This window comes from Talpa europaea (assembly GCF_964194135.1).
Source record: "Talpa europaea genome assembly, chromosome: 3".
NCBI classification, from domain to species: domain Eukaryota; kingdom Metazoa; phylum Chordata; class Mammalia; order Eulipotyphla; family Talpidae; genus Talpa; species Talpa europaea.
The window spans coordinates 60,584,399-60,611,099 of NC_140069.1; the positions used below are offsets into that span (position 1 = coordinate 60,584,399).

The 26,701-nt window shown below is 38.2% G+C and overlaps 1 protein-coding gene across 1 annotated transcript; it reads left to right on the forward strand.

Moving 5' to 3' along the window:
* Positions 1–698: 698 nt before the first annotated feature.
* SDR16C5 (short chain dehydrogenase/reductase family 16C member 5) lies at positions 699–26,022 on the forward strand (the record flags this gene model as incomplete). Its single annotated transcript, XM_084230561.1, has 5 exons — positions 699–1,019; positions 7,014–7,145; positions 13,339–13,438; positions 13,887–14,031; positions 25,893–26,022. 5 exons carry the CDS (start codon positions 699–701, stop codon positions 26,020–26,022), a joined length of 828 nt encoding a protein of 275 aa, XP_084086687.1.
* Between the last annotated feature and the right edge of the window lie 679 nt (positions 26,023–26,701).

The following is a 26,701-nucleotide window of genomic DNA, read 5'->3' on the forward strand; positions in this document are numbered from 1 at the left end:
CCATGGTGTATAAAGTTTTGAACCTAACTTAAGTTCAATAAATCCTCATTGAATGCAACAAGGGCCCAGATGCTTTCTTGGGGATTTTTTCTTCCCTTCTGAAATCCACATAGATATTTTTAATGGTAGTCTGGCAATAATGCTCTTTTCCTATCTTATCTTGGGGGAATTTCTGGAAGGTCGGAGATGGCAGCAAGACGAAGACAGACTATCTCCTCTGGCATCCTCACTTAGGTCCCAGGAATATCTCAAAATTAATTCCTTATTCTGACTTTAAATAAATTAAAGGCAATAATGAAAAGATAATTCTTTTTACAAGACTAAGCCTTTTTTCTTGTGATATCACTTAGTATTTGAGAGTCTTGACATTAGGTTCAAAGTTCTCCCCACTATTATTAATTTATGATTATGGGGTGGGTTTGATCAGCCTCTGACTGTTCTCTCAACTGTAAAGCAGGGCCACCCTTGTGAGAGTTAAAGGAACTGTTGTGCACATGTTGACAGAAGGATTTATATAGCTAAAGAATTCAAGTAATTTTAGCAGTTGTTGCCAAAATAAATATTTGGAAGAATTGATTTCTCAAAGAAAAATTCCTTGGTACTAAATGTTTTGGGTATGTAGCAATTTTGATATCATGTAATACATTTATCCACTAACTTTTCCTTTTGTAGAATATTCTTTTCTTCACTGAATCAACATGGATGCAATTGTGGACACCTCCGCATTTTTAGGAAAATGTCTATATTATTTCTTAGAGTCTGCAATGTACAAAATAATTCCAAAGAAGAAAAAGGATGTTGCTGGAGAAATTGTACTTATAACAGGAGCTGGAAGTGGAATAGGGAGACTAATGGCCATACATTTTGCCAGCCTTGGAGCCATTTTAGTTCTATGGGACATTAATGAAGAAGGCAATATGGAAACATGCAGACTTGCCAAAGAAAAGGGTGATGGGCAAGTATTTGTCTATACCTGTGACTGTGGCAACAAGCAAGAGGTGTACAGAGTTGCTGACCAGGTAAGGTGATTAATGTTCTTCTTAGCTTCTATACCCCCCACAAAAAATGCATTTAGTATGTGTTCTTACAAAACGAGGAGAAGAAAATATAAACATGCTCCAACATCTCTATGTGTCTATTGCTTGATTCTGCACATCAGAATTTTGATTTCCTAACATCCAAAAAGAGGCACAGAATGAAAAAATACAAGTGGGAACTTGATAATCCTTCTGAATTGTTGCCCAACTACTTGTCTTGGTGATTCATTTACCCTCAGGAATCAGTGGAAAGTAGGCCAAATCCTAGTCCTGCTACTCAATGGTTGTGCAATTTTTACCAAGTTACCTACATTTTCTAGGTCACTGTTTCTTTCCCCATAAAATTAAAGGATTTTAATAGCTGATATTCAAGATCACATCTGACATAACTGTTTATATTTTATGATTCCAATGTATATCCATTATTAGCATACACTGAAGATAGAATGTGGAGTATAGAATGGAAGCAGTTAGTATATTTTTAGACTAAATTTTCTCTTAGATTTCTCCTACTGGTATTCAGTTTAACATCACACTAAGTCCTGATAAATTCTCCAGTGACAATAGTGAGCATATACTGTGTAGTTTTCATGTACTCACCAACAATCGTCAAGGTTTTGAACAGTGTTTGACCATATTAACTTGAGTAAGTTGTAGCAAGGCCAGACCCAGATCAAGAAAGAAAAATCAGAAAGGTTTTTATAGTTTTGTAATGCTCACATTTTCTTTGAAGAACACAATATACCAAGCAAAGCAGGTAAGGAAGTGTCAGGTCCATCAAGAGACAGAAGGAGTAAGGAGAAAACATGGGCAAGAACATTTCTGTAGTTTTCATAGGAAGGAATAGGAAGGTCCAAGAAGGACGCCTTAGGACTGGCTAATTTGAATCATGTCAGTGTATTCTGGGGCATAGGGTTTTTCCCTGATATGGTTGTCTGGAACCTGACCCTGGGGTAAGTGTATCATAACCTAGAATATGAGAACATGACAAAGAAATTGGCTGACAAGTGCACTTAATAATCATCTGTTCAAAAAGGAAAGCTGACCTACTTTTAGCCAGGACCTCAAAAATGTATAAATATAGAACAAGACAAAACAAAACCAAAAATTTCACAACAAGCTATTGTTCTAAGCTCTTTATAGATGCAAAAACTCATTTAATCAACACAACTCAGCCCTCTTGGGATAAACATTATTAGCTCCATTTACAATTGAGAAAACTGAGAAACAGAGAAGATGCAACTTGTCCAAGTTGATAAAACTTGTAATAGGTAGAGCCAAAATTCCAACCCTGGAATCCTAGAATCAAAGTTTCCTCTCGTATCCATTGCACTATGTTCAGAAAGTGTGCTTACAACTCAGCCGGATAACAGAATTCCCAAAGAGATTTTCCTTCCCTTTGGCAATCTGAGTTCCAAATATAAAACAAATTAATTTATTCATTAAAAATATTTACTGAATTCCTACTCTGTGACACTTACCTTTTGAACCATCCTCTTCACTCTACATTTTCGGTTGCTTACTCCTTTCTTTGGGACCCCACAGAATTCATTCATTGTGATTCATTACCTAAGCTAAGCTAATGAGAATAAGTATATTATATATCCCTATAGATTATATAGAACAGAACAAGTGGACTCAAAGTTAGTTCTTATTTGTAAAAGGGGGAAAATGTGGCAGGAAATGTGTACAGATAAGTGTCTGTGTGGTGAACTCAAAGGAACTACAGTGCCAGTGCTGCCACCAAGTAGGGAGATTAGTACTCGAGGAAGTCTGAAGTTTTATCATATATAATCTTCATAGTAAAGTAGGTACTATAACTTTGTCCATTTTACTGATAATGAAACAGAGGTAGAGAGAAGTTGATAAACTTGCCCAGATCATAGAGCAGAGAAGTGATACAGATGAGCTAAACTTCATCTTCCTGATATCTTGAGTCCAGGTTGCATCAAGGAATATATAAGGATTGAAAAGACCCTTTTGTAGGTAGGAATTAAAACTGATACATCCCTTATGGAAAGCACTATGAAAGTGTCTCAAAATATTAAAAATGGATCTGATATTTAACCCAGCAATTCCACTCTAGGCATCTACCCCCCAAAATTCACAAAAACACTAATTTGAAAGGAAACTTGCACTGCCATGTTTATTACAGCACTATTCACTATAGCTAAACTATGGGAACAACCAAAGTATCCCAGTAACAAATGAGTGGATCAAGAAGACATGATGCAATAACTGTCCATTTACATTCCAACCTAATCGACAAGGTATCCCACTGATCAGACTCTGGTGTGCAAAGTCATACATCAGTCAACAGCCCTTCCAGTGTCCCCGATCATATCTTGTGATGTATGTCCATAGTCCCAGGGTGATCAAGTGTCCTGCTCTTGTTTTAATTTGAAAGGAGCCTTGTAGGGTCTGGTATATCACATTCTTTTAGGTCAGATAACTGATTGACCTGGCTGTGCTGACCTTGTGCTGGGATGCAGAACTACTCATAATCAAAATGCTAGCTGAGCAGGCTGTTTAAGTATAGAAGACCCATAACAGAGGACTATGGGTACTTTGAGGATAGTGGTGCTATTAGTGACCACACCTGCAGGGAGGGGAATCCTTTTCTGTTAAAACGCTAGCCAGGACATAAAATAATGGCACTTCAATAACAATATTTTTTAAAATGTATGAATTAACAAAATAATAAAATGAGATATTCAGGCAAAAAAAAAGAAGACATGATAAATATACACAATGGGATATTATTCAAGGATCAAAAAAGATAAATTCATGTCATTTGCAGCAACATGGATGGAGCATGAAAGGACAGTGCTAAGCAAAATAAGTCAGAAGGAGAGAGAAATATCAAATGGTCTTTACTAATGTGTGGAATATAAAGTCACTAAATTAATAGTCAGATAAAGACAATGAAAAATAGCCTTGATAGCAGATGACAGAACTTAGGCACGAAGGGGTGAAGGAGCTGGAGGAGGGAAGGAAGCAGGTGGTCTACGGTGATAGAACATGGGTGAGTAGGTGATGGGCTTGCTAGAGTGGCAATACCTGGGAGTACCCCAGTATTATTTCACTCAAAAATATATTAATTTTTAAAAGACCCCTTTATAATACTCTTCCCTAGATCAAAAGTATTGTAATCTCCTGCAGAGCTCCAAAAAATCAGTTCTACTTTTTAAAAATTTTCTTGCTTCCTAATAAAACACCAAACCAAAATCATTAACCAAAATTATCTTTTCACCATTTGAATTGTATTTTAAAATTGTCTTCTTTTCTCATAACCCTATAAATAGACCTCTTTTAAGCCAACTACTTTACCTGCTTTTCTATTTAATTTTAATTGCTTTCAACTCTCAAGAAACCAAAATAATTTCATTTGGACTTTACATGCAAAAATTTCAACAAACTATGAATGTTACCCGAATCCGTGAAATTTGTGGGAGAGATGAATAGCAGCATTCAAAAGGAACACAGTAACTAATGTCCCAAATTAGATTGAAGTAATATTAGTATCTCCACCTTAAAAAAGTAATACACAAATTATTTTATAAAGTTTGAGAAAAGATTCATACATTATTTCCAAATGTGCAGGTCAATTAGTTCTTAAATTTCTGTGTGTGTGTGTGTGTGTGTGTGTGCGTCCATGCGTGCGCACGCGTAAGCATACCTGTGAGATTTGCTGTAAATAATCATTTTGGCTATAGAATGGTAAGTTTGGGTGAAAAGAGCTTTCATTTTTTTCATGAATGTACTCAAATTGGGTGTGTATCAGTTAGTCTTTCAAAATCTATGGGTATTTTGGCAAAACCTTGATTTCTCAGAACCTGTCTCCTCATCTATAAACTAAGATAATAATGCTATCCTAAGCTCTCATAATTGCAATGAAAATTAAATCTAATTACCTAGATAAAATTCCCTTAACAAGCCAATGGGAATGTTCTTTAAAAGTTAATCTCTCAAGGATTTTTTCCTCTGTATTTCTCACTCTTAAGTAAAGGAATCCACCCTCTCAGGCCCACATCAGCTCAGAAGCATTACTTGCCTTTCACGGCTTGTTCAACTACATCAGAAACAATATTTACGAAGCATGGACTAGATTAGAAAATCAAGACAAAGCGGGTATTGTTTCTATCTGAAACAAATTTTTAAAAAACAGATTATAGTATCAGGACCTCAGACCCAGTTCAAGAAAAAAAAAAAAAAAACCTTCAAATTATTGTTTAAAGATCATCATACTTTGCCCTTAGTTAGCTACATACAAAGTTATAATCTGAGACAAAATAGTAAAAAAGAGAAAAGCAGGCCCCACATTATTTCCTCGAACACATTTTTCTAATGAGGCTAGTGATCTTGTGTGGACGGTGCCAGCCTGCAAGGGAGACAGTTCCGAAGGGAGGGGGAGGACCTCCCTGTGGCCTAAGGGTTAAGTCTCAGCACTATCACCTCTAAGGCCTGAGTTTGATCCCTGGCCAGGGAGGTGACCCACACAGCTCAGCAGACCTCTCCAGTCTCACCCTGCTCCCCTCAGCAGTGTATTTCAGTAATCTGCCCATTCAGTTCCCCAGTTCCCCACTCTGTCTTAGGTGACTCCTCTCAGCCCCTGCACCTCTGACCTACACCCCAGCTCTCTCTGCATAAATAAATAAGTGAATCTTTAGGGCTTCCCCTGGTGGCACAGCAGTTGAGCGCTGGGCTGCAAAGCTGCCTGCAGCCTCTGAAGCGCCGGTTTGATACCCGGCCGCCAGGCAATGGTCCCACATGGCGCGCAAACCTCTCCTGCCACCCGCTGCTCCCCTCAGCAGTGTACTTTGTCAGTCTGCCTGTTCTGCTCTCCACTCTGACTCTGGTGAATTCTCTCACCCTCCCGCACTTCTGCCTGTACCCAGTGATTGTATAAATAAATAAATAAATCTTAAAATAAATAAATCTTAAAATAAATAAATAAATAAATAAATAAATAAATAAATAAATAAATAAATAAATCTTTAAAAGAAAAAAAAGAAGGGAGGGTGAAGCAAGATGTTGAGGACAAAAGAGGCTCAGGGGTCGCAGCTCAGCTGTAAAACTCAGGGAAACATCAGCCATAGACCGTAATTGGATTGTAGAAGCTCTTTTGGACAGAAGTAACAGAGTCACAGAGATCTATGGGCAATGCGAGCAAATCATTTGTGTTTGGGATGTCTTCGTGTCAAGCCACAGCCAGGTCTTAGAAGCATGAGATGTGTTCCTACCACTACCTGACTGACAGGGAGCCAAGAAGACACCTACAGAAGTCACCACGCTGATTGGGGACATACCTGCCACCTAAAGGGAGGTGTTCAGAGGTGTGAAGGGAGACAGAATTGAACATCACAAGACAACATCCCTGGCCCTTGTGACCAGCGGGAAAGGGCACTTGCTAAAGGGAAACAGAGGGTCAAGAAAATATGTTGCAATATTAAGTCATTTTGACACAACACACAAAATCAAGGTTCTTTCAGTGTTTTTTGCAAATCAATGTGTCTTTTAAATATAATTTGTTATAAAGTTACTTTAAAAATGACGAATTTCGGGCCTCCCTGGTGGCGCAAGGGGTTAAGCACAGCACTGTGAAGCTATCTGCAGCCTCTGCAGCACAAGTTCAATCCCCGGCCAGGGAGCTACCCACATGGTCCAGCAGACCTCTCCTGACTGACCCGCTGCTCCCCTCAACAGTGTAATTCAGTCAATCTGCCTGTTCTGTTCCCTACTCTGTCTCTGGTGAATTCCCTCACACCCCCACCCCTCACCTCTGGCCTACACCTCAGTTCTTGTGTGAATAAATAAATCTTCAAAAAAATTATGAATTTCTCTTTGCAGGATAAAAATAAAATTTCTAGTTTTAAAGAAAGTACCTGAATAAAATGAGGGTGGTGGGAATAATGACCTGGAAATATCAAACTATAACACCTCAAGTGAAATCACATTTTTCTCACTTGTATGCAGGTAAAAAGAGAAGTCGGTGATGTGACCATCCTCATTAACAATGCTGGCATGGTGACAGGAAAGGAGTTCCTTGATATTCCAGACTACATGGTAGAAAAGTCATTTCTTGTCAATGCCTTGTCTCATGTCTGGGTAAGTCTTTCTTTTTTGTTTTTCTGCTGCTGAACATGAAAATTCCCTGTATTTCTATGAACAAAGTTTACAAAGGTAAACTAATGGGCTCGCCTCCTGTCCAGGTATCTGCTTGCCAATCTGTCAACTTAGTTTTTCATGGTTTTGCCCTATTCCAAATTTTCAGGGTAGGACCTTCCCCTCTGCCCACTCCAGTTTGGTTCCAAGGTTTTCTAGACTATTCTGATATCTTCCTACCAAAACATAAACAAAATGTGACAGCTAATATACAAGGGAGATTTAATTTGTTCAGGAGTAAAAGAGGAGTTTGTGCACAAGGAGAGGGCTATTTTTTGAGTGGTGGTTTATATGATGCATGACTGGGCATCACAACAAAGGAAAGAACAACAAGAGCATTTTATAATAATAATAACAATAATAATTATTATTGTTATTATTATCAGCAGCATTTATAGTGTTCTGACCAGACACTGTTCTAAATTCTTTTCCTGTACATAGTAACCATGCTGCCATGTTTGTTCTTCTTTTACAAAGAGAGAAACTAAGGCTCAAAGATTTTAAGTGATTTATCCAAGGTCTTAATGTTATAGGGCAGGGTGAGAGGCACCCCAGGGACCCCAAACCTACCTGTTATAAATGGGTTCTGCCAACTGCCATATCAAGACAAAACATACTCTAGTGTGCTACACCTTCAATAGAAAAGAAATTTAATGCAATCACTGTGCAATAAAGAGAAAAGAAGAAAAAGAGAAAGAATATAGTTACCAAATCAGGCACCCAAAGTTACCCATCCCATCACTGGTAAATGCCCAGCCAAACCAGGGTGACCCAAAACAGGGTCAAATGCTTCTGGGCTACAAATCTAAGTCACCTTCTGGTGGGGAACCACAGGAAAGGGAATAAGGGGCCAGACAAGTTTGGGACAAAAGGAGCAAATCAAAACCCAAGTTAAGATAAAGGCTGCCATTGTCAGCCTTCCCATGGGTCTCTCACCCATGTCTGTCTTAAGTCCCTGGTACAAGTCCAAGGCCAAGAAGCAAGCACCTTCTTTACATGTCTCTCTGCTCCACGTGCCTCCTCCAGCTCTTCTTCTTGCCTCCTTCCTTCCTTCTCCCTGTCTTTCTTCTCCCTCCCTGCTCAGCCCCACACATCCACACATGGAGCAGGGAACCTAGAACTCTTTTCCCTGGGGATTACTCTGTTACACTAGAACTGTTGAGTGATAATGGTTCTAAAGCTCAGAAAAGGAAGAAGCAAAGAGAAAGAAGAAACTATTTAAAGAAGGAGAATGTGCAAATTTACAGCTCAGACTATCTTCTTTGAGGCCTGAAGTGTCTCATATAACCGTCACTGTCCAGTGTAACTATGATGATGGAAGTATTCTTCTTCTGTAATTCTGTGCAATATGGCAGCTGCTGTGACTGTGGCTGTTGAGAATTTGGAATATGGTTGGTAGAACTGAGGCACTGAATTTTTAATTTTATGTAATTCAATTTATTTAAATGTATACATAAAGAGCCACATAGCACAGTGCAACTGTAGACAATAAATAGAGGCCTGAAGGAGACTGAGTTACTTGGGGAGGTAAAGCTCAGGTGGAATGAAGAATAGCAGTGGTGGGTTATGCAGGAGGCACAAGTGACCGGAACTGGAACCTGGGGAGACATGGAGTGGGGAGACACGGAGGAGGGAGCACGAGGCAGAAACTCAGTCTTCTGTGACTCTGAGGATAGGGCCTTATTATCGGTTTGCTTTAAGTATCTCAGCTTAACCCATTGTGCAGACATTTATCTGAACTCCAAAATTCAGAACTAGAATTACATCACCCTTACCTTCCTCTGAGGATTTGTTAGATTATGAACTACACTAAGATTTCCCAAAAGAGATTATCCCTGATTTTAAGGGTTCCCTTGGGATGAAATACCCTTCAAAAAGAGTTTCATTGCAGTTTAGATAAGTATAGCTTTCTTAATTGAGGATGCTTTAAAATAGATCAAGAAGAAAAATCTTCTTTATATGCCCATCAGAAAATACAACAGGGCCTCCCCTGGTGGCACAGCGGTTGAGCGCTGGGCTGGGAAGCCATCTGCAGCCTCTGCAGTGCCGGTTCGATCCCCGGCCACTGGGGGGAGGGTCCCACATGGCGCGTAGACCTCTCCTGCCGCGCCCGCTGCTCCCCTCAGCAGTATATTTCGTCAGTCTGCCTGTTCTGTTCCCCGCTCTGGCTCTAGGGAATTCTCTCACCCTCCCGCGCTCCTGGCTGTACCCAGTGCTTGTATAAATAAATAAATCTTTAAAAAAATTTAATAAAGAAAAGAAAATACAACATTGGTCACATTTAAATTTCCCCACTGATTCCATAATCCAGTCCTATATTAATGAACTCTGTTTGCTGAATCCTAGTCAGTCTGCTTTCACACTGTCAAATGCTTCTGGGCTAATAAGGTCCTAGGGACCAGTCTCATTCCTGATGTGGTCTTCTGAGGGTCCCCTCACCATGCCAATGCCAGCTCACACTAGGGATCCTGTACCAATGAGTTGATTCCTTGACATTGTTCTTTCTAGTGTGACTTTGAGTATGTCTTGCTGTACTGTGCCTTCACAATTTCTGGCTTATAGCACCAGAGTCTTCAGACAAGCTAAAGGGTACCCAGAAACCAATTGATGACAAACCATAATGAATCTGGTTATTTGTTTCAGAAGTCAAAAGTATCAATCAGAGAAAATAAAAATCTCTATTAGGACATAATATATAACAAATTCATGTAAATTTGGTTAATATTACAGTGAGAGCTGTACAAATCCTCAGAATCCTTCTGTTCATCCCAGCAAGTGTAAAATCTCTACTAAAACATGTTTATATTGATAAATTGTACTGAGAAAGTTTAAGTTTCTTCTTTTGATTTGACAGTATTTCCCAGGTCCTAAAATAGGACCAAGTTAATTAAGAAATGTGACAAATACTAAGTATACCCCATAGAATAGTGTCCAGTATCCCTATTGCTGCTGATTCCCATTTCAACTATGGGAACATAATGTAGGGGCTTCAGTCTCTGAAAAAGGGCCAACAATTTTTCAGGGTGTCGGTGAGTTCTTGTCTTCTGCCACAAAATTGAGAACATGGACTTCTAGGAGTGACTTTTAGAGAGTTTATTTTGTAATAGGGAAGCAGAAAGCTCCCTGCAGAGACAGGGAGGGGGCACCTGAAAGCACGGTACCACTAAGATGCTCATTTCTAGGGTCTTTTGCAGCTCACTAAGGGGCTGCTATCTGCTGAATACACGTGTGGGAGGTAGCTTGTGAAGATTAGCAAACAGGCAGCTAGAAGTGTGGAAGCTTGCTGAAGATTAATACTCACAGCCTAAAACCAGAGTCATCACCCCTGGTTGATGCTCCTCTTATCAACCACTTTTTTGTGGTCGCTTGCTGACAGGTAGGTCTGCTCACAGACACAGGGCCTTTAAATTTCCATTTTTCTATAATCTTCCTTTGGCCAGTTTCTTCATGGACCTCTACCTAGCCAGAAACTGTCTCACAATGACTATGAATACAATAACACCTTCATCACTTTATTTTTCTAAACAAAAACTGACATGATTGGTTATATTGGCTAAGTTAATTGCTAAAGTGATAATACAAGTTTGTTTGCTTATTTTAAATAAACCTAAAAGAGGTTAAAATAGAGCTTTCAAATGTGATAAGTTTTTGTCATTTGTCTCCACAACTCAACAGTATGACAAAAATAACACAAGGGCTCAAAGTATTCTGATAAGAACTTCTGCTCTCTGGGCAATTCCACAAAGGGAAAAAATAGTCTTCTAACTACCTACCAGATGACAGGGTGCCAAGGAGAAAGTGTGGAGGGACCCAGTGGGTGATGCTAAAGGACTGTGGATGCCTGGGTGGTGGGTGTGGTGTGATAACATACATCTGAAGAGATGTGACTCTACACCTCTAAAACATATATGGTGTTGTAATTCAACATTACCTCAATAAAAAATAATACAGTTTCTTAAAAAAAGAGAAAAATATATAGCTTTTAAGCTCTTTGCTGAAATCAGACTGAATATTCCAAGGCCAATTCTAAGCTCTCAAGTCTTTCACTTTCTCTTGGATAAATATTTTGCCTATTTTAACAAGCATTAATATGTATATGACTGTAAACATAAAAATATTCATAGGCCTGTATGCCAAAAATTATTTTCCAGCCACAACTTTAAAATGTAGTTAACTTTGGGCCTCCCCAGTGGCGCAGCGGTTGAGCGCTGGGTTGCGAAGCTGCCCGCAGCCTCTGCGGCGCCGGTTCGATCCCCCGCTGCTCCCCGGCCACCGGAGGAGGGTCCCACATGGCGCGCAGACCTCTCCTGCCGCCCGCTGCTCCCCTCAGCAGTGTACTTCGGTCCTTCTGCCTGCTCTGCTCCCCGCTCTGGCTCTGGTGAATTCTCTCACCCTCCCGCACTTCTGACTGTACCCAGTGCATGTATAAACAAAAAAAACAAACAAACAAATAAATAAAACATGCCTCTAAAAAATAAAATAAAAAAAAATAAAATAAAATAAAATGTAGTTAACTTTATCCCTGTGCTACAAGATAAGGTATATGCCACATTAAACTTACCTTTTCAGTTCAAGCTTTACTGGGAAAAAAGTCAAAACTATGTTGGGTGATGCCATACCTTTGCTCTATGAATTTAATTTCTTTTGAAATTTTATGAGTACCCAAAGATTTCCATAAACTAACCCAACTTTTGATTACCTAAAAATCTTATTTATGGGTAACCAAAGATTTCCCATAAACTTATCTAACTTTCATTATCCAAAAGTCTTCATAGCATTTAAGTTGGTGCTATAAAGAAACACATTCACCGGTGACATTAAAATGTCAAAAAAAGATGACATTGAAAAATGGTTTTCGGGCTTCCCCGGTGGCGCAGTGGTTGAGCGCAGGGTTGTGAAGCTGCCCGCAGCCTCTGCAGCGCCAGTTCGATCCCCAGCCACCGGGTGACATGGCGCGACAGACCTCTTCTGCCACCAGCTGCTCCCCTCAGCAGTGTACTTTGGTCCTTCTGCCTGTTCTACTCTCTGCTCTGGCTCTGGGGAATTCTCTCACCCTCCAGCACCTCTGACTGTACCCAGTGCTTATATAAATAAATAATCTTAAAAAAAAAAAAGAAAAGTGGTTTTCAAAGAAAGTGTCATTAGAGTAAGTCCAAACAATTGTCAAAATCGCATGAAGTTCAAAGCATCAAACCTGTATTTTACAATGAAGTCATCATTTGTTAAAATCCAATTTAAGTGAATACATATTTGTATTCCTTATGACCTGATTTTTTTTTTTTTGGAAACTATAACTTACGTGACCCATAACTATTGTGAAAAATTTAAAAAGTTAGGTTAAAACTACATAGAGGAACTCAGCATCTTAGAAAAACTAGCCTTTGCACTGTTAACAAATTATAAATGTAAAATATTGATATAATTTAATTGGTATAGTTTACTTAAAAGGTGAACAAGTCAAATAGTATTTTTTATGAATTAACTACTTTAACTTCATAAGGGTCAGACAAAAACAAACCTTAGAAATCTGACTGTAAAATTCAGGCTCCCAGAGGGAGAAGGGAGGGTGGAGAGCAAAGGATGAGATGAACTATGGGTGCCTTGGTGGTAGGTGTGATATGGTGACATACATCTATACCCCTAATTACATGCAGTGTTATACATCAATGTTGCCTCAATTAAAAATGTAACTTTAGGGGGTCTCCCTGGTGGCACAAAGGGTTAAGTCTCAGCACTCTGAAGCTATGGGCAACCACTGCAGCATGAGTTTGATCCCTGGCCAGGGAGCTAACCCATGTGGCACAGTAGACCTCTCCTGTCTCCCCTCAGCAGTGTATTTCAGTAGATCCACCTGTTCTACTCCCCACTCTGTCTCTGGTGAATCCTCTCACCCCCCTGCACCTCTGGCCTACACCCCCCAGCTCTTGTATGCATAAATAAATAAATCTTAAAAACAATGTAAATTTAAAATCCTTAAGAGTGACTATACAATATTAGTGACTATTTTATACTGTCTCAGAATTTAATACATTTTAAATATTAAATATTTATTAAATTAATTTTTAAATTCATCACTCTGAGCAAATGAAATAAAAAAATGAATTAAATATTGACACAATGTTTTTATATCTTCTAGACTTACAAGGCCTTCCTTCCTGCCATGCTAAAAGCTAACCATGGTCATTTGGTCTGTATTTCAAGTGCAGCAGGGAAATTTGGTACCAGTGGTCTAGTAGGTGAGTACTTCACCCTGTGCCCTTGTATTTCACATCCCATAGCCCAAAAAAATTATGGCTCTTCCAAGGTACATAGAACTCTTCCTACACCAAAGAAAACTCTACAGTACATTTCACTATATGTAAAATGTTGACATTCCTCTCCCTTTCCTAATTTTAAGTGAAAATGGTAGAGAAGATATTCTCTTTTTTAAATAAAATAAAGAGACGAATGTCCCTACTAGTTCCTTAGTCTTCTTGGGTTAATAGAAGTGGAATTATTTTAATCTTGTTGGGTATTTAGTAAGGAAATGTAAGAGTAGAATGTTTGAGCATATGAATGATTTTAGCAGTGATGCTTTGTCCCCAAGGACAAGCCAGAGCAAGGAAAAGAAATTTCACAATTTTAAATAATTTCTAGAATTAACTTTTCAAATTTTATTTCTAACAGCTACTCATTTTGTTTCAGATTATTCTGCAAGCAAATTTGCAGCTTACGGATTGGCAGAGTCTCTCTACTATGAATTAACATTGACAAAGAAAACTAACATTAAAACCACCATTGTATGCCCATTCATCATTAAAACTGGAATGTTTGAGGGCTGTTCAACCAAGTAAGTGAACAGTAGCCTTTGCTCTTATAATAATCTTTCAATATATGTCAGTTATCCTCTTTTGATTTTGAAGTTTTAAAATATGTACAGTTTTGACCTCAAACTAACACACTCAGTTATTCAAACAATTAAATAGATTCATTCAGAAACAAACAGACAGAAAAGACAGATTGGAAAGTGTGTGTTACAGAAAGAAGTGCATGGTGAGATCCACAGGTCCTTCCGTGAATCAAAGGTATATATCCAAAAACTTACACAGCCTCTGGAAGACCTTCTCCCTTTCACAGGAGTGATGTGGCATATCATAGATATAAGACATTAGCTGGTTTCTCTTCTTTTTGGTCATTGTCTCTTTTGATGTACTCCAGCTATTTCTTTTTTCCTTTGTTTACCTTGCTTCTGGGGATGAGTCCTCAAAGATGTCTCTGAGGTGTATGTCATGGAGTCTTTTGCCTGTATAGTTTATGGCTTCAGTCTTACAATCAAGCCTTTCATCCATTTTGAGTTGATTTTGTGTCTGGTATGAGTTAGAGTCTAGATTAATTCTTTTGTATGCAGTAATCCAGTTTTCCCAACATCATTTATCAAAGAGAATTTCCCGGTTCCCTTGAATAGTCTTTGCTCCTTTGTCATAGATTAGTTGACTATATATATATATATATATATATATATATATATATATGTATATATATATATATATATACACACACACGTATACATATATATACTCTGTATATTATATATAGATAGAGAAAGGCAAATACTGGAGGGTTTCACTTATATATATATGGAATATAAGGGAAAAAAGCAAAGGGTCAGATAGCACCAAACTACACTCTCTGTATATTTTATATATATATATATATACATATATATATAAATGTATACTCTCGTAGTATATATATACTCTGTAGTATATATATTATCTAGAGTATATCTATATACTCTAGATAATATATATTATATATATTCTCTGTATATTACTCTCACTGAGGTAACACAGGTTTAAATACTGTATATGATGTAGGTGTATAAGTTCACACAGATTTCATTGAGCCTGTATATTAGTTTAGGTAAAATGGCCATTTTAACAAAGTAATTCCTCCAATGTATTAGCAGGAAATATCTTTCCATTTGTGTGTGTGTCTTCATCTACTTCTTTTAATAATGTTTTATAGTTTTCATTGTATATATTCTTTCCTCCTCTGTTATTTCTAGAAAATTGGATTATTTTGATATGATTATAAATGAGACTGTTTTATTGATTTCTTTCCTTTCTACTTTGTCATTTGTACAAAGGACACAACAGATTTCTCTGGGTTGTGTTCATTTGTTTGTTACTGAAGTAACATTACTTACAACATTATTTTTATGATTTCCCCCTTCAGGTATTGTTAATTCACCACACCTACCACCAAAACTCTCATATCCACCATCATAGTCCATTGTGCTCCTCCCCACTGTGTTCTTGCTCTTCTTCCTCCCACTCTAGAGTAGCCTCAGTTCTAGAGTAAATTTTTGAGGGTTGTTGTTAGTTTGCTGCTATCTGACCCTTTGCTTTTTTCCCCTATATTCCACATATAAGTGAAACCCTCCAGTATTTGTCTTTCTCTATCTGATTTATTTTGTGTAGCAGAATCTCCTCAAATTCCATTGACATTGCTGCAAATGGTGAGTTATCTTTTTTGATAGCTGAGTAGTATTCCATTGTATTTACATACCACGTCTTCCTGATCCACTCATCTGTATTTGGGCACTTGGGTTGTTTCCATAGCTCAGCTGTTGTAAATAGTGTTGCAGTGAGAAGGCAATGACCACCCTAAACAAGGCTGGATTGTAAAGCCAGCAACACCCAGCCAAACTCTGATGAGCACCCTTGGCCCCACAACCAGAATCAGCACCATGAGAGGCAGTGCCTACCCTAGACAAGGCTACCAAAAGACCCAAACAGCACCAGAGACCCCTAGGCTCTACCTGTGAGCACACAGGGGCAGCATGGGTGGTGGAGCCACACCCAGCAGAAGTTCCATTCACAGAAGCATGATCCTGAAAGCAAAGAATAGGGAAACAGGAAAACACGCAGTCACATGAGTCCTTAGGATATTATTAGACAATAAAAGAGAACAAATCTCCAGAACCCAATCCCAAGAAATAGGTATTTCTCCTATCAGATACAGAATCCAAGTTTGCCATCAAAAAGAAATTCAATAACACAGAGAAGACAAAAGTATATCAAAGACAATAAAATTCATAAACAAGTGTTCTAAAAAACAAAATCAACAAACAGAAGATCAAAAATGATAAACTAAATAAGAAAAATGGAGTTTCAGAATGGAAAAAGATTAATAGCATGAAACATAGTGTAAAAATCTATGAAACTAGAATAAAATGGGAGAACAAATCTGTGAACATAAAGATGCAAGTACACAAAGAAGCAAGATAGAAGAAAAAGGAAACAATGTAAAAAGTGAAGAAACACTTCAAGAATTTTCTGACTCCATGAGGAAATGTAATATAGAAATTATAGGTATCATGAAAGGGTAAGAAAAAGAGAGAAAGGAACGGAGAACATATTTAAAAAAATAACAGAGAAAAATTTCCCAAACCTATAGAAGGAAATACACAAATCCAGGAAGCTAGAAGAACACTTGGCTAAACAAAAAGGAGACCTACACCCAGATATATGTTATTGAAACACCCAAAAGTCCAACACAAAGGAAGAATATTGAAGTTGGCAAGGGAAAAGAAGCAGATAGCCTATATAGGAAGCCCCATCAGACTAACATCAGGTTCCTCTTAAGAAATGTCTCAGGAAAGAATGGATTGATGTGATCAAAAAAATTAAAGATAAAAACTGCCAGACAAAGAAACCTCAATCCTGGGCCTCCCTGGTGGTGCAAGGGGTTAAGATGCAACCTATAAAGCTATCTGCAGCCACTGCGGCACAAGTTTGATCCCCGGCCAGGGAGCAACCCACATGACACAGCAGACCTCTCCTGACTCGCCCACTGTTCCCCCAGCAGTGTATTTTGGTCAATCTGCCTGTTCTGTTCCCCACTCTGTCTCTGGTGAATCCTCTAACCCCCCACACCTCTGGCCTGTAGCCCAGTTCTTACATGCATAAATAAATAAAATACTTTTTTAAAAAAAGAATACTTAATCCTGCAATGTCACCCTTTGGATATGAAGGAAAAATCAAGGTCTTCTCAGATAAACAGAAATTGAAGGAATTTGCAAAAACTAAACACCCCCCTCCAAAAACGTTGAAAGGAACTCCAGTGTCTAAGTCAAATTGAGGAGCATACACAGAGATTTGAAAAAGAAAATAGATACAACCACAACATATGGCAAAATGGAAAAAATAGACTTTCATATATCAATAATCACTCTAAACATTAATGGGCTAAAATTACCAATTAAAAGACTCAAAGTATCTGACTGGATTAGGAGAAAAAAACTAGCCTTCTGCTGTCTCCAAGAGATGTACCTAAACTCCAAACTTATACACAGACTCATGATAAAATGTTTGAAAACAATATTACATGTGAATGGAAACCAAAGGAAGGCAGGGACAACCATACTTATATCAGACAAAATAGTTTTCCAGGTAAAAGACAGAGATGGACACTATAAAACAATTAAGGGAACAATACATCAAGAGGACATAACACTTATCAATGTACACTCACCAAATGAAGGAGCACCAAAATATATCAGGCAACTACTATCAACTCAGAAAATAAACATTGGTAAAAACACATATGTCATAGGGTTCAACACCCTACTCTCAACAATGGACAGATCAATAAGACAAAAAGTGAATATGAACATAATAGTTTTTAAAAAAGAATTAGACCACATGAACCTAAGAAAATCTTTAAGATCCTGCACCCAAAAAAGTGGAATACATATTTTTCTCAAAGGCGCATAGTGATACAGGGCAGCAGGGATCACTAAAACTGGCCAAGGCCACTGTCCAAATAGTTTACATGTCACTGTCTGAGTTCTTCACCCATGTGCACAATTACAAGACTACTCAGGCTCAGGGAACAATGGGATTTATTTAACAAACCAGGGAAAAACAAAGATTTACTGAGGCCGAACTGAGGTAAAAAAAGATTTACCTCACCCGAAGCACTGTCCAGTGTTTCCATCTGAAACAAAAGCAACTAAGATCGCGTCTTCCCGCCACGGAGAACACAGAGCTCCTTTCCCAAACAATAGGCCACATGTCCAAGATGGCGTCTTCCTGCCTCTGCTGACCTGGAGCACATGACAGCCAGACTATAAGCCAGGTTCCAACTCACAAAGACAGCAGAAGATGCAATAGGAGATGCTCCCAGAGCTTCCAGGATACCGCAGCACAGCACAGGACAAGTAACTCTCAAGACCTCAACTGCAGCAGCTGAAGGACCCAACAAAGGGCCACACTCATGCAGCTCAGTGAGGTGCCCAGCCCCGGTCTTCACCTTCTCTGCCAGGCTGTAACAGCAGCAAAACAAGGAACAGTTTCAGTTGCTCGGTGAATTGCACTTTTCCTCTCCAAGGAAATTCTGAACTTTACCTCTCCGAGTTTGGCTGCTGGAGCCTTCCACCTTCAGAGGCCTGCAACAGCTGTCTAGAAGTTTGGCATAGCGGTAGCCGGAATCCACTGACCCCAAATACTGAAGATCCAAAAACGATGAATCCCCAAAACTGAAGAAATCTCACACCCCGTTCTGCAGTCATTTATATTTCTTATTGGTCACCCCACCCCAATGCGATAATTTTTAGCTTTTTTCCTGAGACTATCTATCCTCACCAGCAACCCCCTCCAGGGGGCACCACCTTTAACAGTCTATGGCTTCAGCCACTGGTTACAATGGGATAGTTCTCCAAGACTGACCACGTATTGAGCCACGAAACAAGTATCAACAAATTCATGAAGACTGAAATCATACCAGGTGTCTTTTCTGACCCATAATGGTATCAAACTTGAAATACACTTAAAAAGAAAGAAGTCCTCTAATAGACTGAGACTGAATAATACACTACCAAAATACTACTGGTTTAACAAGGAAATCAAAAAAGAAATGAAAAAAATACATCAGGTCCTTCCCTGGTGGCACAGCAGTTGAGCACTAGGCTGCAAAGCTGCCCGCAGCCTCTGCAGCACCGGTTCGATCCCCAGCTGCAAGCGAGGGTCCCACATGGTGCGACAGACCTCTCTTGCCGCACCCACTGCTCCCCTCAGTAGTGTATTTCGTTAGTCTGCCTGTTCTGTTCCCCACTCTGGCTCTGGTGAATTCTCTCACCCTCTCGCGCTTCTGATTGTACCCAGTATGTGTATAAAAAAAAAAATAAATCTTAAAAAAAAAAGAAAAGAAAAAGAAAAAAAAAATACATCAATACACATGAACAATGAGGTTTCTCAAAATTGAATCTGTCATATGACCCAACATTTCCACTTCCAGGTATCTATCCAAATAACACAATTCCTAATTTGAAAGAAAACTTGCATGTTCATGTTTACAGCAGCACTATTTTCAATAACCAAGAAATGGAAACAACCTAGTTCCCAAAACAGATGAGCAAATCAGAAAGATGTGTTATACACACACACACACACACACATGGAATACTGCTCAGCAATCAAAAAAAAAAGACAACTTCATGCCATTTGAGGCAATATACTTGGAGCTGGAAGGGATTATGCCAAGCAAAATATGCTGGAAGGAGAAAGATAAATACTGGATGATGCCATTTATATGAAGAATTTAGAGAAACAAAACAAAGGGTCAAAGACCAACTTTAGAACCAATCCTTGAAAGCTGACCATAGAAATGAGCATCCAGGGCCTCTCCTAGTGGCGCAGGCGGTTGAGCACCACTCTGTGAAGCTGTCTGCAGCCTCTGCAGTGCCGGTTCGATCCCCGGTTGCCAGTAAGGGTCCCACATGGCCTGGCAGACCTCTCCTGTCACACCCGCTGCTCCACTCAGCAATGTATTTTGTCAGTCTGCCTGTTCTATTCTCTGCTCTGTCTCTGGTGAATCCTCTCACCCTCCCACACATCTGGTCTGTACCCCAATTCTTGTATAAATAAGTAAATAAATCTTTTTAAAAAAATTTAAATTTAAAAAAAAAGAAATGAGCATCCAAAGGAAAAGAGATAAAGGAAAGAGAAAAAAAACAGGGTGTGGAGACATCAGAACAAAAATACTGCAGTTAACATGGGAGTTGCATGTATCCCTTTGAATTAATTTTTTGGCATTCTTCAGACAGACACCTAGGAGTAGAATTGTTGGGTCATATGGTAGATATTTTTAATCTTTGAGAAACTTCCATGCTATTTTCCACAGGATCTGGACCAGTACATGTTTCACCAACATATCCTCTCCAACCCTTGTTCTGGTATTTTTGATATGAGCCATTCTCCCAGGTGTGAGGTGGTATCTCACTGTGGTCTTTATTTTCATTTTCCTGATGATAAGCATTTTTCATATGTCATTGCAACAGAATTTTTGTATATTGATTTTATGGCCTATTACTTAACTATGCTGGTCTACTGTTTTTAATAGTTTTGTAGTGGTGCCTTCAGAGTTTTCTATGTATATCATTATGTCACCTGCAAATAGTGATAGTTTAACTTTTTCTTTCCCTATTTGGATTCCTTTTATATCTTTCTCATTGGGCACATTGTTTATACAAAATTTTTATAAGCAACAGGTATACAAGTAAACAATAACTAAACAAAGCATAATTAAAACAGTCCAATTTGTATGATGGTGGTAAACCAGACACCAAAATCAAACAGTTGGTTAAATAGAGAAAAATACCAAGAGTCATTTGGTGTGACTTGCTGTTAACTAATGCACAATTTGTCAATTTTCACATAACTAAATTTCTACTTTTATAGAGGTAAAATTTATCCAGGTCTAACAGGATATTTGCTAAAATATGAGTACCTTCTTGCAAGCAGATGATTGAAGCATATATATGTATTCAAAACTAGTTTTGTCTTTGGCTAGAGACAGGCCTATGTGTTGTATGCATATGCACACATAATTTGACTTGCTAGACTGTAGACAACATAAGCAAAGATGCCCCTCCCATTAACTCAAAGGGCATTGATATTGCATACCCAGTACAATATTTGCCCTTTTTGCCTTTCAAATATTAATCATCAGTGTACCATAAGATTTCATCATTAACCAAAGAAGTTTCTTTCAGGTCCTCATGAGAGATCAGGTGTTTGAGCTGATGAGTATAGTCAGAAAAGCCTAGCTATGTTAAATCCTTCAGCAAACCTATGAGGGTCTTCAGTTTCCTTAGGAAACTGGCTCTTCAGTCCAAGGAACTTACAAGATCTGAGATTTGTCTAATCATCAGAAAGCTTAAGTTTAAATGGATAGATTAGAATGAATTCTGAGAGGGAGACTCAAAAGAAAGCTCTGTAAAAGGGGATAGTTCAGAAAAAGAAGTGGACTGGGTAGACTGAGGTTCTGGAAAGGAGGTAGGTGTCCTAGCAAAGGAGGACAAAGCTGGTGTGAGAAGCAGGGACTGCAAACCTGTCTGTTGTTGCTGCAAGTCCAGAGAAGGATGAATAGGGGAGGAGAGAGAGACTAAAAGACTTGAGGAAGTCTTTTAAATCTTTTTTGTTTGCCTCTGTAATTTGAAAATTTTCCTTCACCAAAAGACTGACTTTTGATAACATTTTGAGGCCTCCAGATGCCAACTGAAATAGGTTTTCCATTCAGTTGTAGTACTTAGAGATCCATAGCTGTCCAATACATTTTTAAGAAAACCAAGTTTGGGGGCCTCCCCGGTGGCACAGCGGTTGAGCACTGGCTTGTGAAGCTGCCCACAGCCTCTGCAGCACCGGTTCCATCCCCAGCCGCCGGGCGATGGTCCCACATGGCACATGGACCTCTCCTGCCACCTGCTGCTCCCCTCAGCAGTGTACTTCGTCAGTCTGCCTGCTCTGCTCTCTGCTCTGACTCTGGTGAATTCTCTCACCCTCCCGCACTTCTGACTGTACCCAGTGCTTGTATAAATAAATAAACAAATCTTTAAAAAAAAAAAAAGAAAACCAAGTTTGGGGTGTTCAAAAGTTCCATCTAGTGACCACTGGAGTCCTGAATTACTTTCAGTAGATTCAGTCCACTTGGAACTGCATGTAGAAGGACAGTGGTACTAAAACAATAAGCTGGTTTCAATTTCTAAAGGAGAAACACCCTCAAAGAACTTCGATGACTGAAGTCCCATTTTATTATTATTGTTATTGTTATTGCTGCTGCTGCTGCTGCTCCCAGAAATTCCCTGCATGGCTTGCATCTTCATAGTTGACCCTGTTCCCAAAAGGAAATCAGACGTTGAGTCAACTCGTGTTCTTACAAAAAATGTGTAATTTCCAATAAAGAAACAACCTGTCTCTATCAGGTTAGTGCTAATCTGAGTATTCATCCAAATGCAATAATTTCTAATGAAATAGCCTGTTTCCAAATGAAAACCAGTATAATTCCCCAGAAAGAGCTTTCTCAGAACAAACGGACTAAGTGTAATTTTCAAGCACACATGCACACAGCACAACACAGATTGGAGAATCTGTCCCTAATGAATTGAATTGAAAGGCAGCTCCACTCTAATAAGAGCTCCCTAATTTCAAAGAATCTGCCCATTGTTGACATAAGTCCACTGTGATAACCCAGACCCTTGAAAGAACAGTTATAAAGCAGGGTTGATAGTCCCAGATGGAAAAGCAGCAAAATTTCCAAATAAGCACTGGAGAAATCACACCAGCCTGGGGATCTCAAATCCAGGAGCAGACTGACCCTGAGACCCAAGTCAGTGAAAAAGTGATAAACGCAAGCAGACCCATGAGCACCACACCTGATTTTACACCCACCTCAGAAGTTATTAGGAAAATCTATCTCTGGATCTCCACGTGAGACACCAAATATGTGAGTCTCAAACCAAAGCAATCAATTATTCTGATTAAAACATGGTTTGCTTAGAAAAAGACAGCAAAAAGGCATAGATTGGAAAGAACATTTCTCATGGGAGAGCCACATGCACTTTCCTGAATCAAAGGTCCACAAAACCTTATGTAGCATCTGGAGGGCATTTTTCCATGGGGTTGTAAGAGCAACATCATTTCCTGTGAAGATGTAATGAATTTTGGGTACTGTTGTTTGCTGATTTGTACATGCATTGGTGAGCTCTTCTAACCTCTTGACAATGAAAATGATATTAGCTGTGGGATTGCCATATATAGCCTTTATTATGGTGAGGTATGTTTCCTCCAAGACTTATTTTCTTCTTTATTTCTAACAATATTATTAAAATAACAATATTCATAAGAATCAATGATAATATGTGCTTGTTAGTTTTTTTAAAAAAGGTGCTATGAGAGAATAAAATGCATATGATTTAAAACAGGATGGGGTGGTTAATGACAGCTGTCAGAGGAAGTATATTGAAACTGACTCAAAGGATAGATGCAAATTAACAAAAAGAAAATGAGAAGAATATCTAATATCGCAGGAATGGATATTAGAAGGAACTAGGCATACTAAGAACCTGAAAAAAGATCTCTGTGTCTAGAGTACAATGAGCAAAACAGAGTGTAAGCCACATGAGGTTAGAAACTATGAAGCAATTTTTCTTCAGGAGAAACCATTGCTAACCATTTACCTGTATTCTGTTTCATTATAATTCTCAACTTTTGTTTTTTTTTAATTCTTCACTAAAAGTATATTTAAATAAATACATAAATGATAAATAAATATCATATGATCTGAAGAAATGATCATAAAGAATAATGTGGCATTATTAGGAATTAACTTAGAAAATTTGAAAGAATTTCAGATCTCTAACAGGAGAGTGAGAAAGATCTGAAGTTAAGCAGTAAAATTAGTATATCTGGTTGGAGGGAACAGTTATAGCAGGAAAATGCTTAAATGATAGAAACAGAAATGATACATTCGTTTTTGCAAAGGAACTAGCCTCTCCAGAACGGTAAGGATAAAAGCAATATTGTCATGGTCATAGAATGAATGTGACCAGATGAGAGGAGATGGCACAATAGCTGAGGAAAGCAATGATATTACATATGGTTTCCTTAAACCTGGAGTCACAGCATACACAAAAGCTAAAAATAAAGTCCAGAAAAAGAAAGGTTAGTAATCCTAAAATAACGGGGTATGAAAGAAACAATGATACAATACAAAGACTGCATTTTGTCCAGTTCTATTGATAATGTGCATATTGTATAAATTTAAGATGTGCCAACAAGTTGATTTGATGTTTATATATTGCAAAATGATTCCCACCATATCATTAACTAACATCTCCATCCCATCATAAAATTACCATTTCTGTGGTACTAACATTTAAGATCTAGTCTCTTAACATTCAACTGGATGATCCAATATTACTGGCTACAGTCACCAGGGTGTTACATTAGATTCCCTGAACTTGTTAGCTGTAGAACTGGAAATTTGTATCCTTTTACCAATAGCTCCCATTTTCCCCTCACCCTAGTCCGCTGGTAACTACCACTCTGCTCTCTGTTTCTCTGAGTCCACTTTTTATATTTCACATATAAGTGATGCCTTTTCTTTCTCAGACATTTCATTTAACATAATGCCTTCAAGGTTCATACAGTTGTTGCAAATGGCAAGATTTTCTTCTTTCTCATGACTGACTAGTATTCCAGTTTCTGTATGTGCATCTATATTTATATATGTAAATATAGATTAAATATATGAAATTTATCTAACATATTACTTATTTGAAATATATTTCACATTTTCTTCATTCATCAATTAACAAAACACTTAGGCTGTTTCCATATCTTGACTGTTATGAATACTACAATGGACAAGGGAGTGTACTGTGAGATCGTGATTTCAATTTTTTTTAATATATACCCACAAGTGGGATTACTGGATCATGTGGTAGTTCCATTTTTATTTTCTAAGAAACCACTGTACGGTCTTCCATACTGGGTATAACAAATTACCTTCCTGTCAATGGTGGACCATGCCTTCCTCAGCATTTGTTATCGCTTGTCTTTTTGTTCGTCATTCTAACAGGTGGTTTTATTTTGCATTTCCCTGATTATTAGTGATGTTTAACACCTTTTCATGTAACCATTGCACCATTTGTATATCTTCTTTGGAAAATTGTCTTTTAATAAATGCCAGAATCATTTAAGCTATAGTTCTAAGAAACTTCTAGAAGAATAGAATCTAAAGACTAATTATCAACATTCAATTGTAGAAAATTGATCAGATTCCTAGAATAAACTGAGATAAACAGAATGCTTTGAGGGAGTATAGTTCAAGTAACAGTGAAATGTGATACAAAAATTTAAGTTGTCAAAATAATGCTTTTATGAACTAGTGAGTTCATACTGTTTCAATTCCTATTAATTTCACAAGCACCTAATTCTGTTTAATGTTGTAAAAATGATCTGGCTAAAATAAAGACCCATTACACGTGCTCAAGAGATTTTTTTGTTGTTGTTAAAATAATTTATGCATTTTTGTTTCTTAATAGTATATAATTATTTGATGTTTGGAGTGAAAAAGAAAAAAAGAAATACAAAGAAATCTAAAAGTAATTCCTCCCATGTGTCTAGATCATCACATATCAATAAATGCATATAGGCAGGGAGTTTATTCTAGGAAATTAAATGTATTAACTCTGGCCCCAATATTGATCATGAAAGAAATACATGAGGTGTTTCTGCATATTTACATTTTGTTTGAATATTTACATCTGTATGTTATGACTCCTTGTCTAAAATTTAATAATTAGTGTTCATAAAAACAAAAAATACTACCCTGTGAATATAATTTTTATTATTTTTATTCCAGGTATTCATTTCTGTTGCCTCTACTGGATCAGAACTACGTGGCCCAATCTATTGTAAATGCCATTTTGAAGGATGAAGTTTTCTTAGTAATGCCAAAATTTATTATTTTTCTATTGATCATTAAAGAGTAAGTTAATAAGTTCTCCATCATTTTGGCTATGTGTCCCATAACTGCTACCTCTTGCCTATAAAACACCTTCATATGTTTTAATGACAAAAGGAAGAACTTTAATCATGCAAGTACCATTTATTGCATTTTTGCTGGTTGTGTCTTGGTTACTCCAGACGCTGAGAAAATCTAGAAACAATTTAGGTCTTTTTTTAAGATTTATTTATTTATGCATACACGAGCTGGGGAGCAGGCCAGAGATGCAGGGGTGAGAGGATTCACCAGAGACAGAGTGAAGAACAGAGTAAGCAGATTGACTGAAATACCCTGCTTGAGGGGAGCAGCGGGTGAGTCAGGAGAGGTCTGCTGTGCCATATGGGTCACAGCCCTGGCCGGGGATCGAACTCATGCTGCAGTGGCTGCAGATAGCTTCACAGTGCTGACGCCTAACCCCTTGCGCCACCAGGGAGGCCCCCGACTTAGGGCTTACAGAGTAAAATTTGCTTCAACAGAAGCAAATAGTACTCTTCTCCCCCACTTTTTTGGTGAATTCTCTGAGTTCAACTAATGTAGAATTTTATTTTGAAAATAGGAGACACAAAACCTGAGTGTGTTGCCAGAAAATACGTGGAGGATATTTGAAAAGTTCCTCATTTCTTTTTGTGAAAGAGCACCTACAACTTCACAAGAGGTCATAGTAT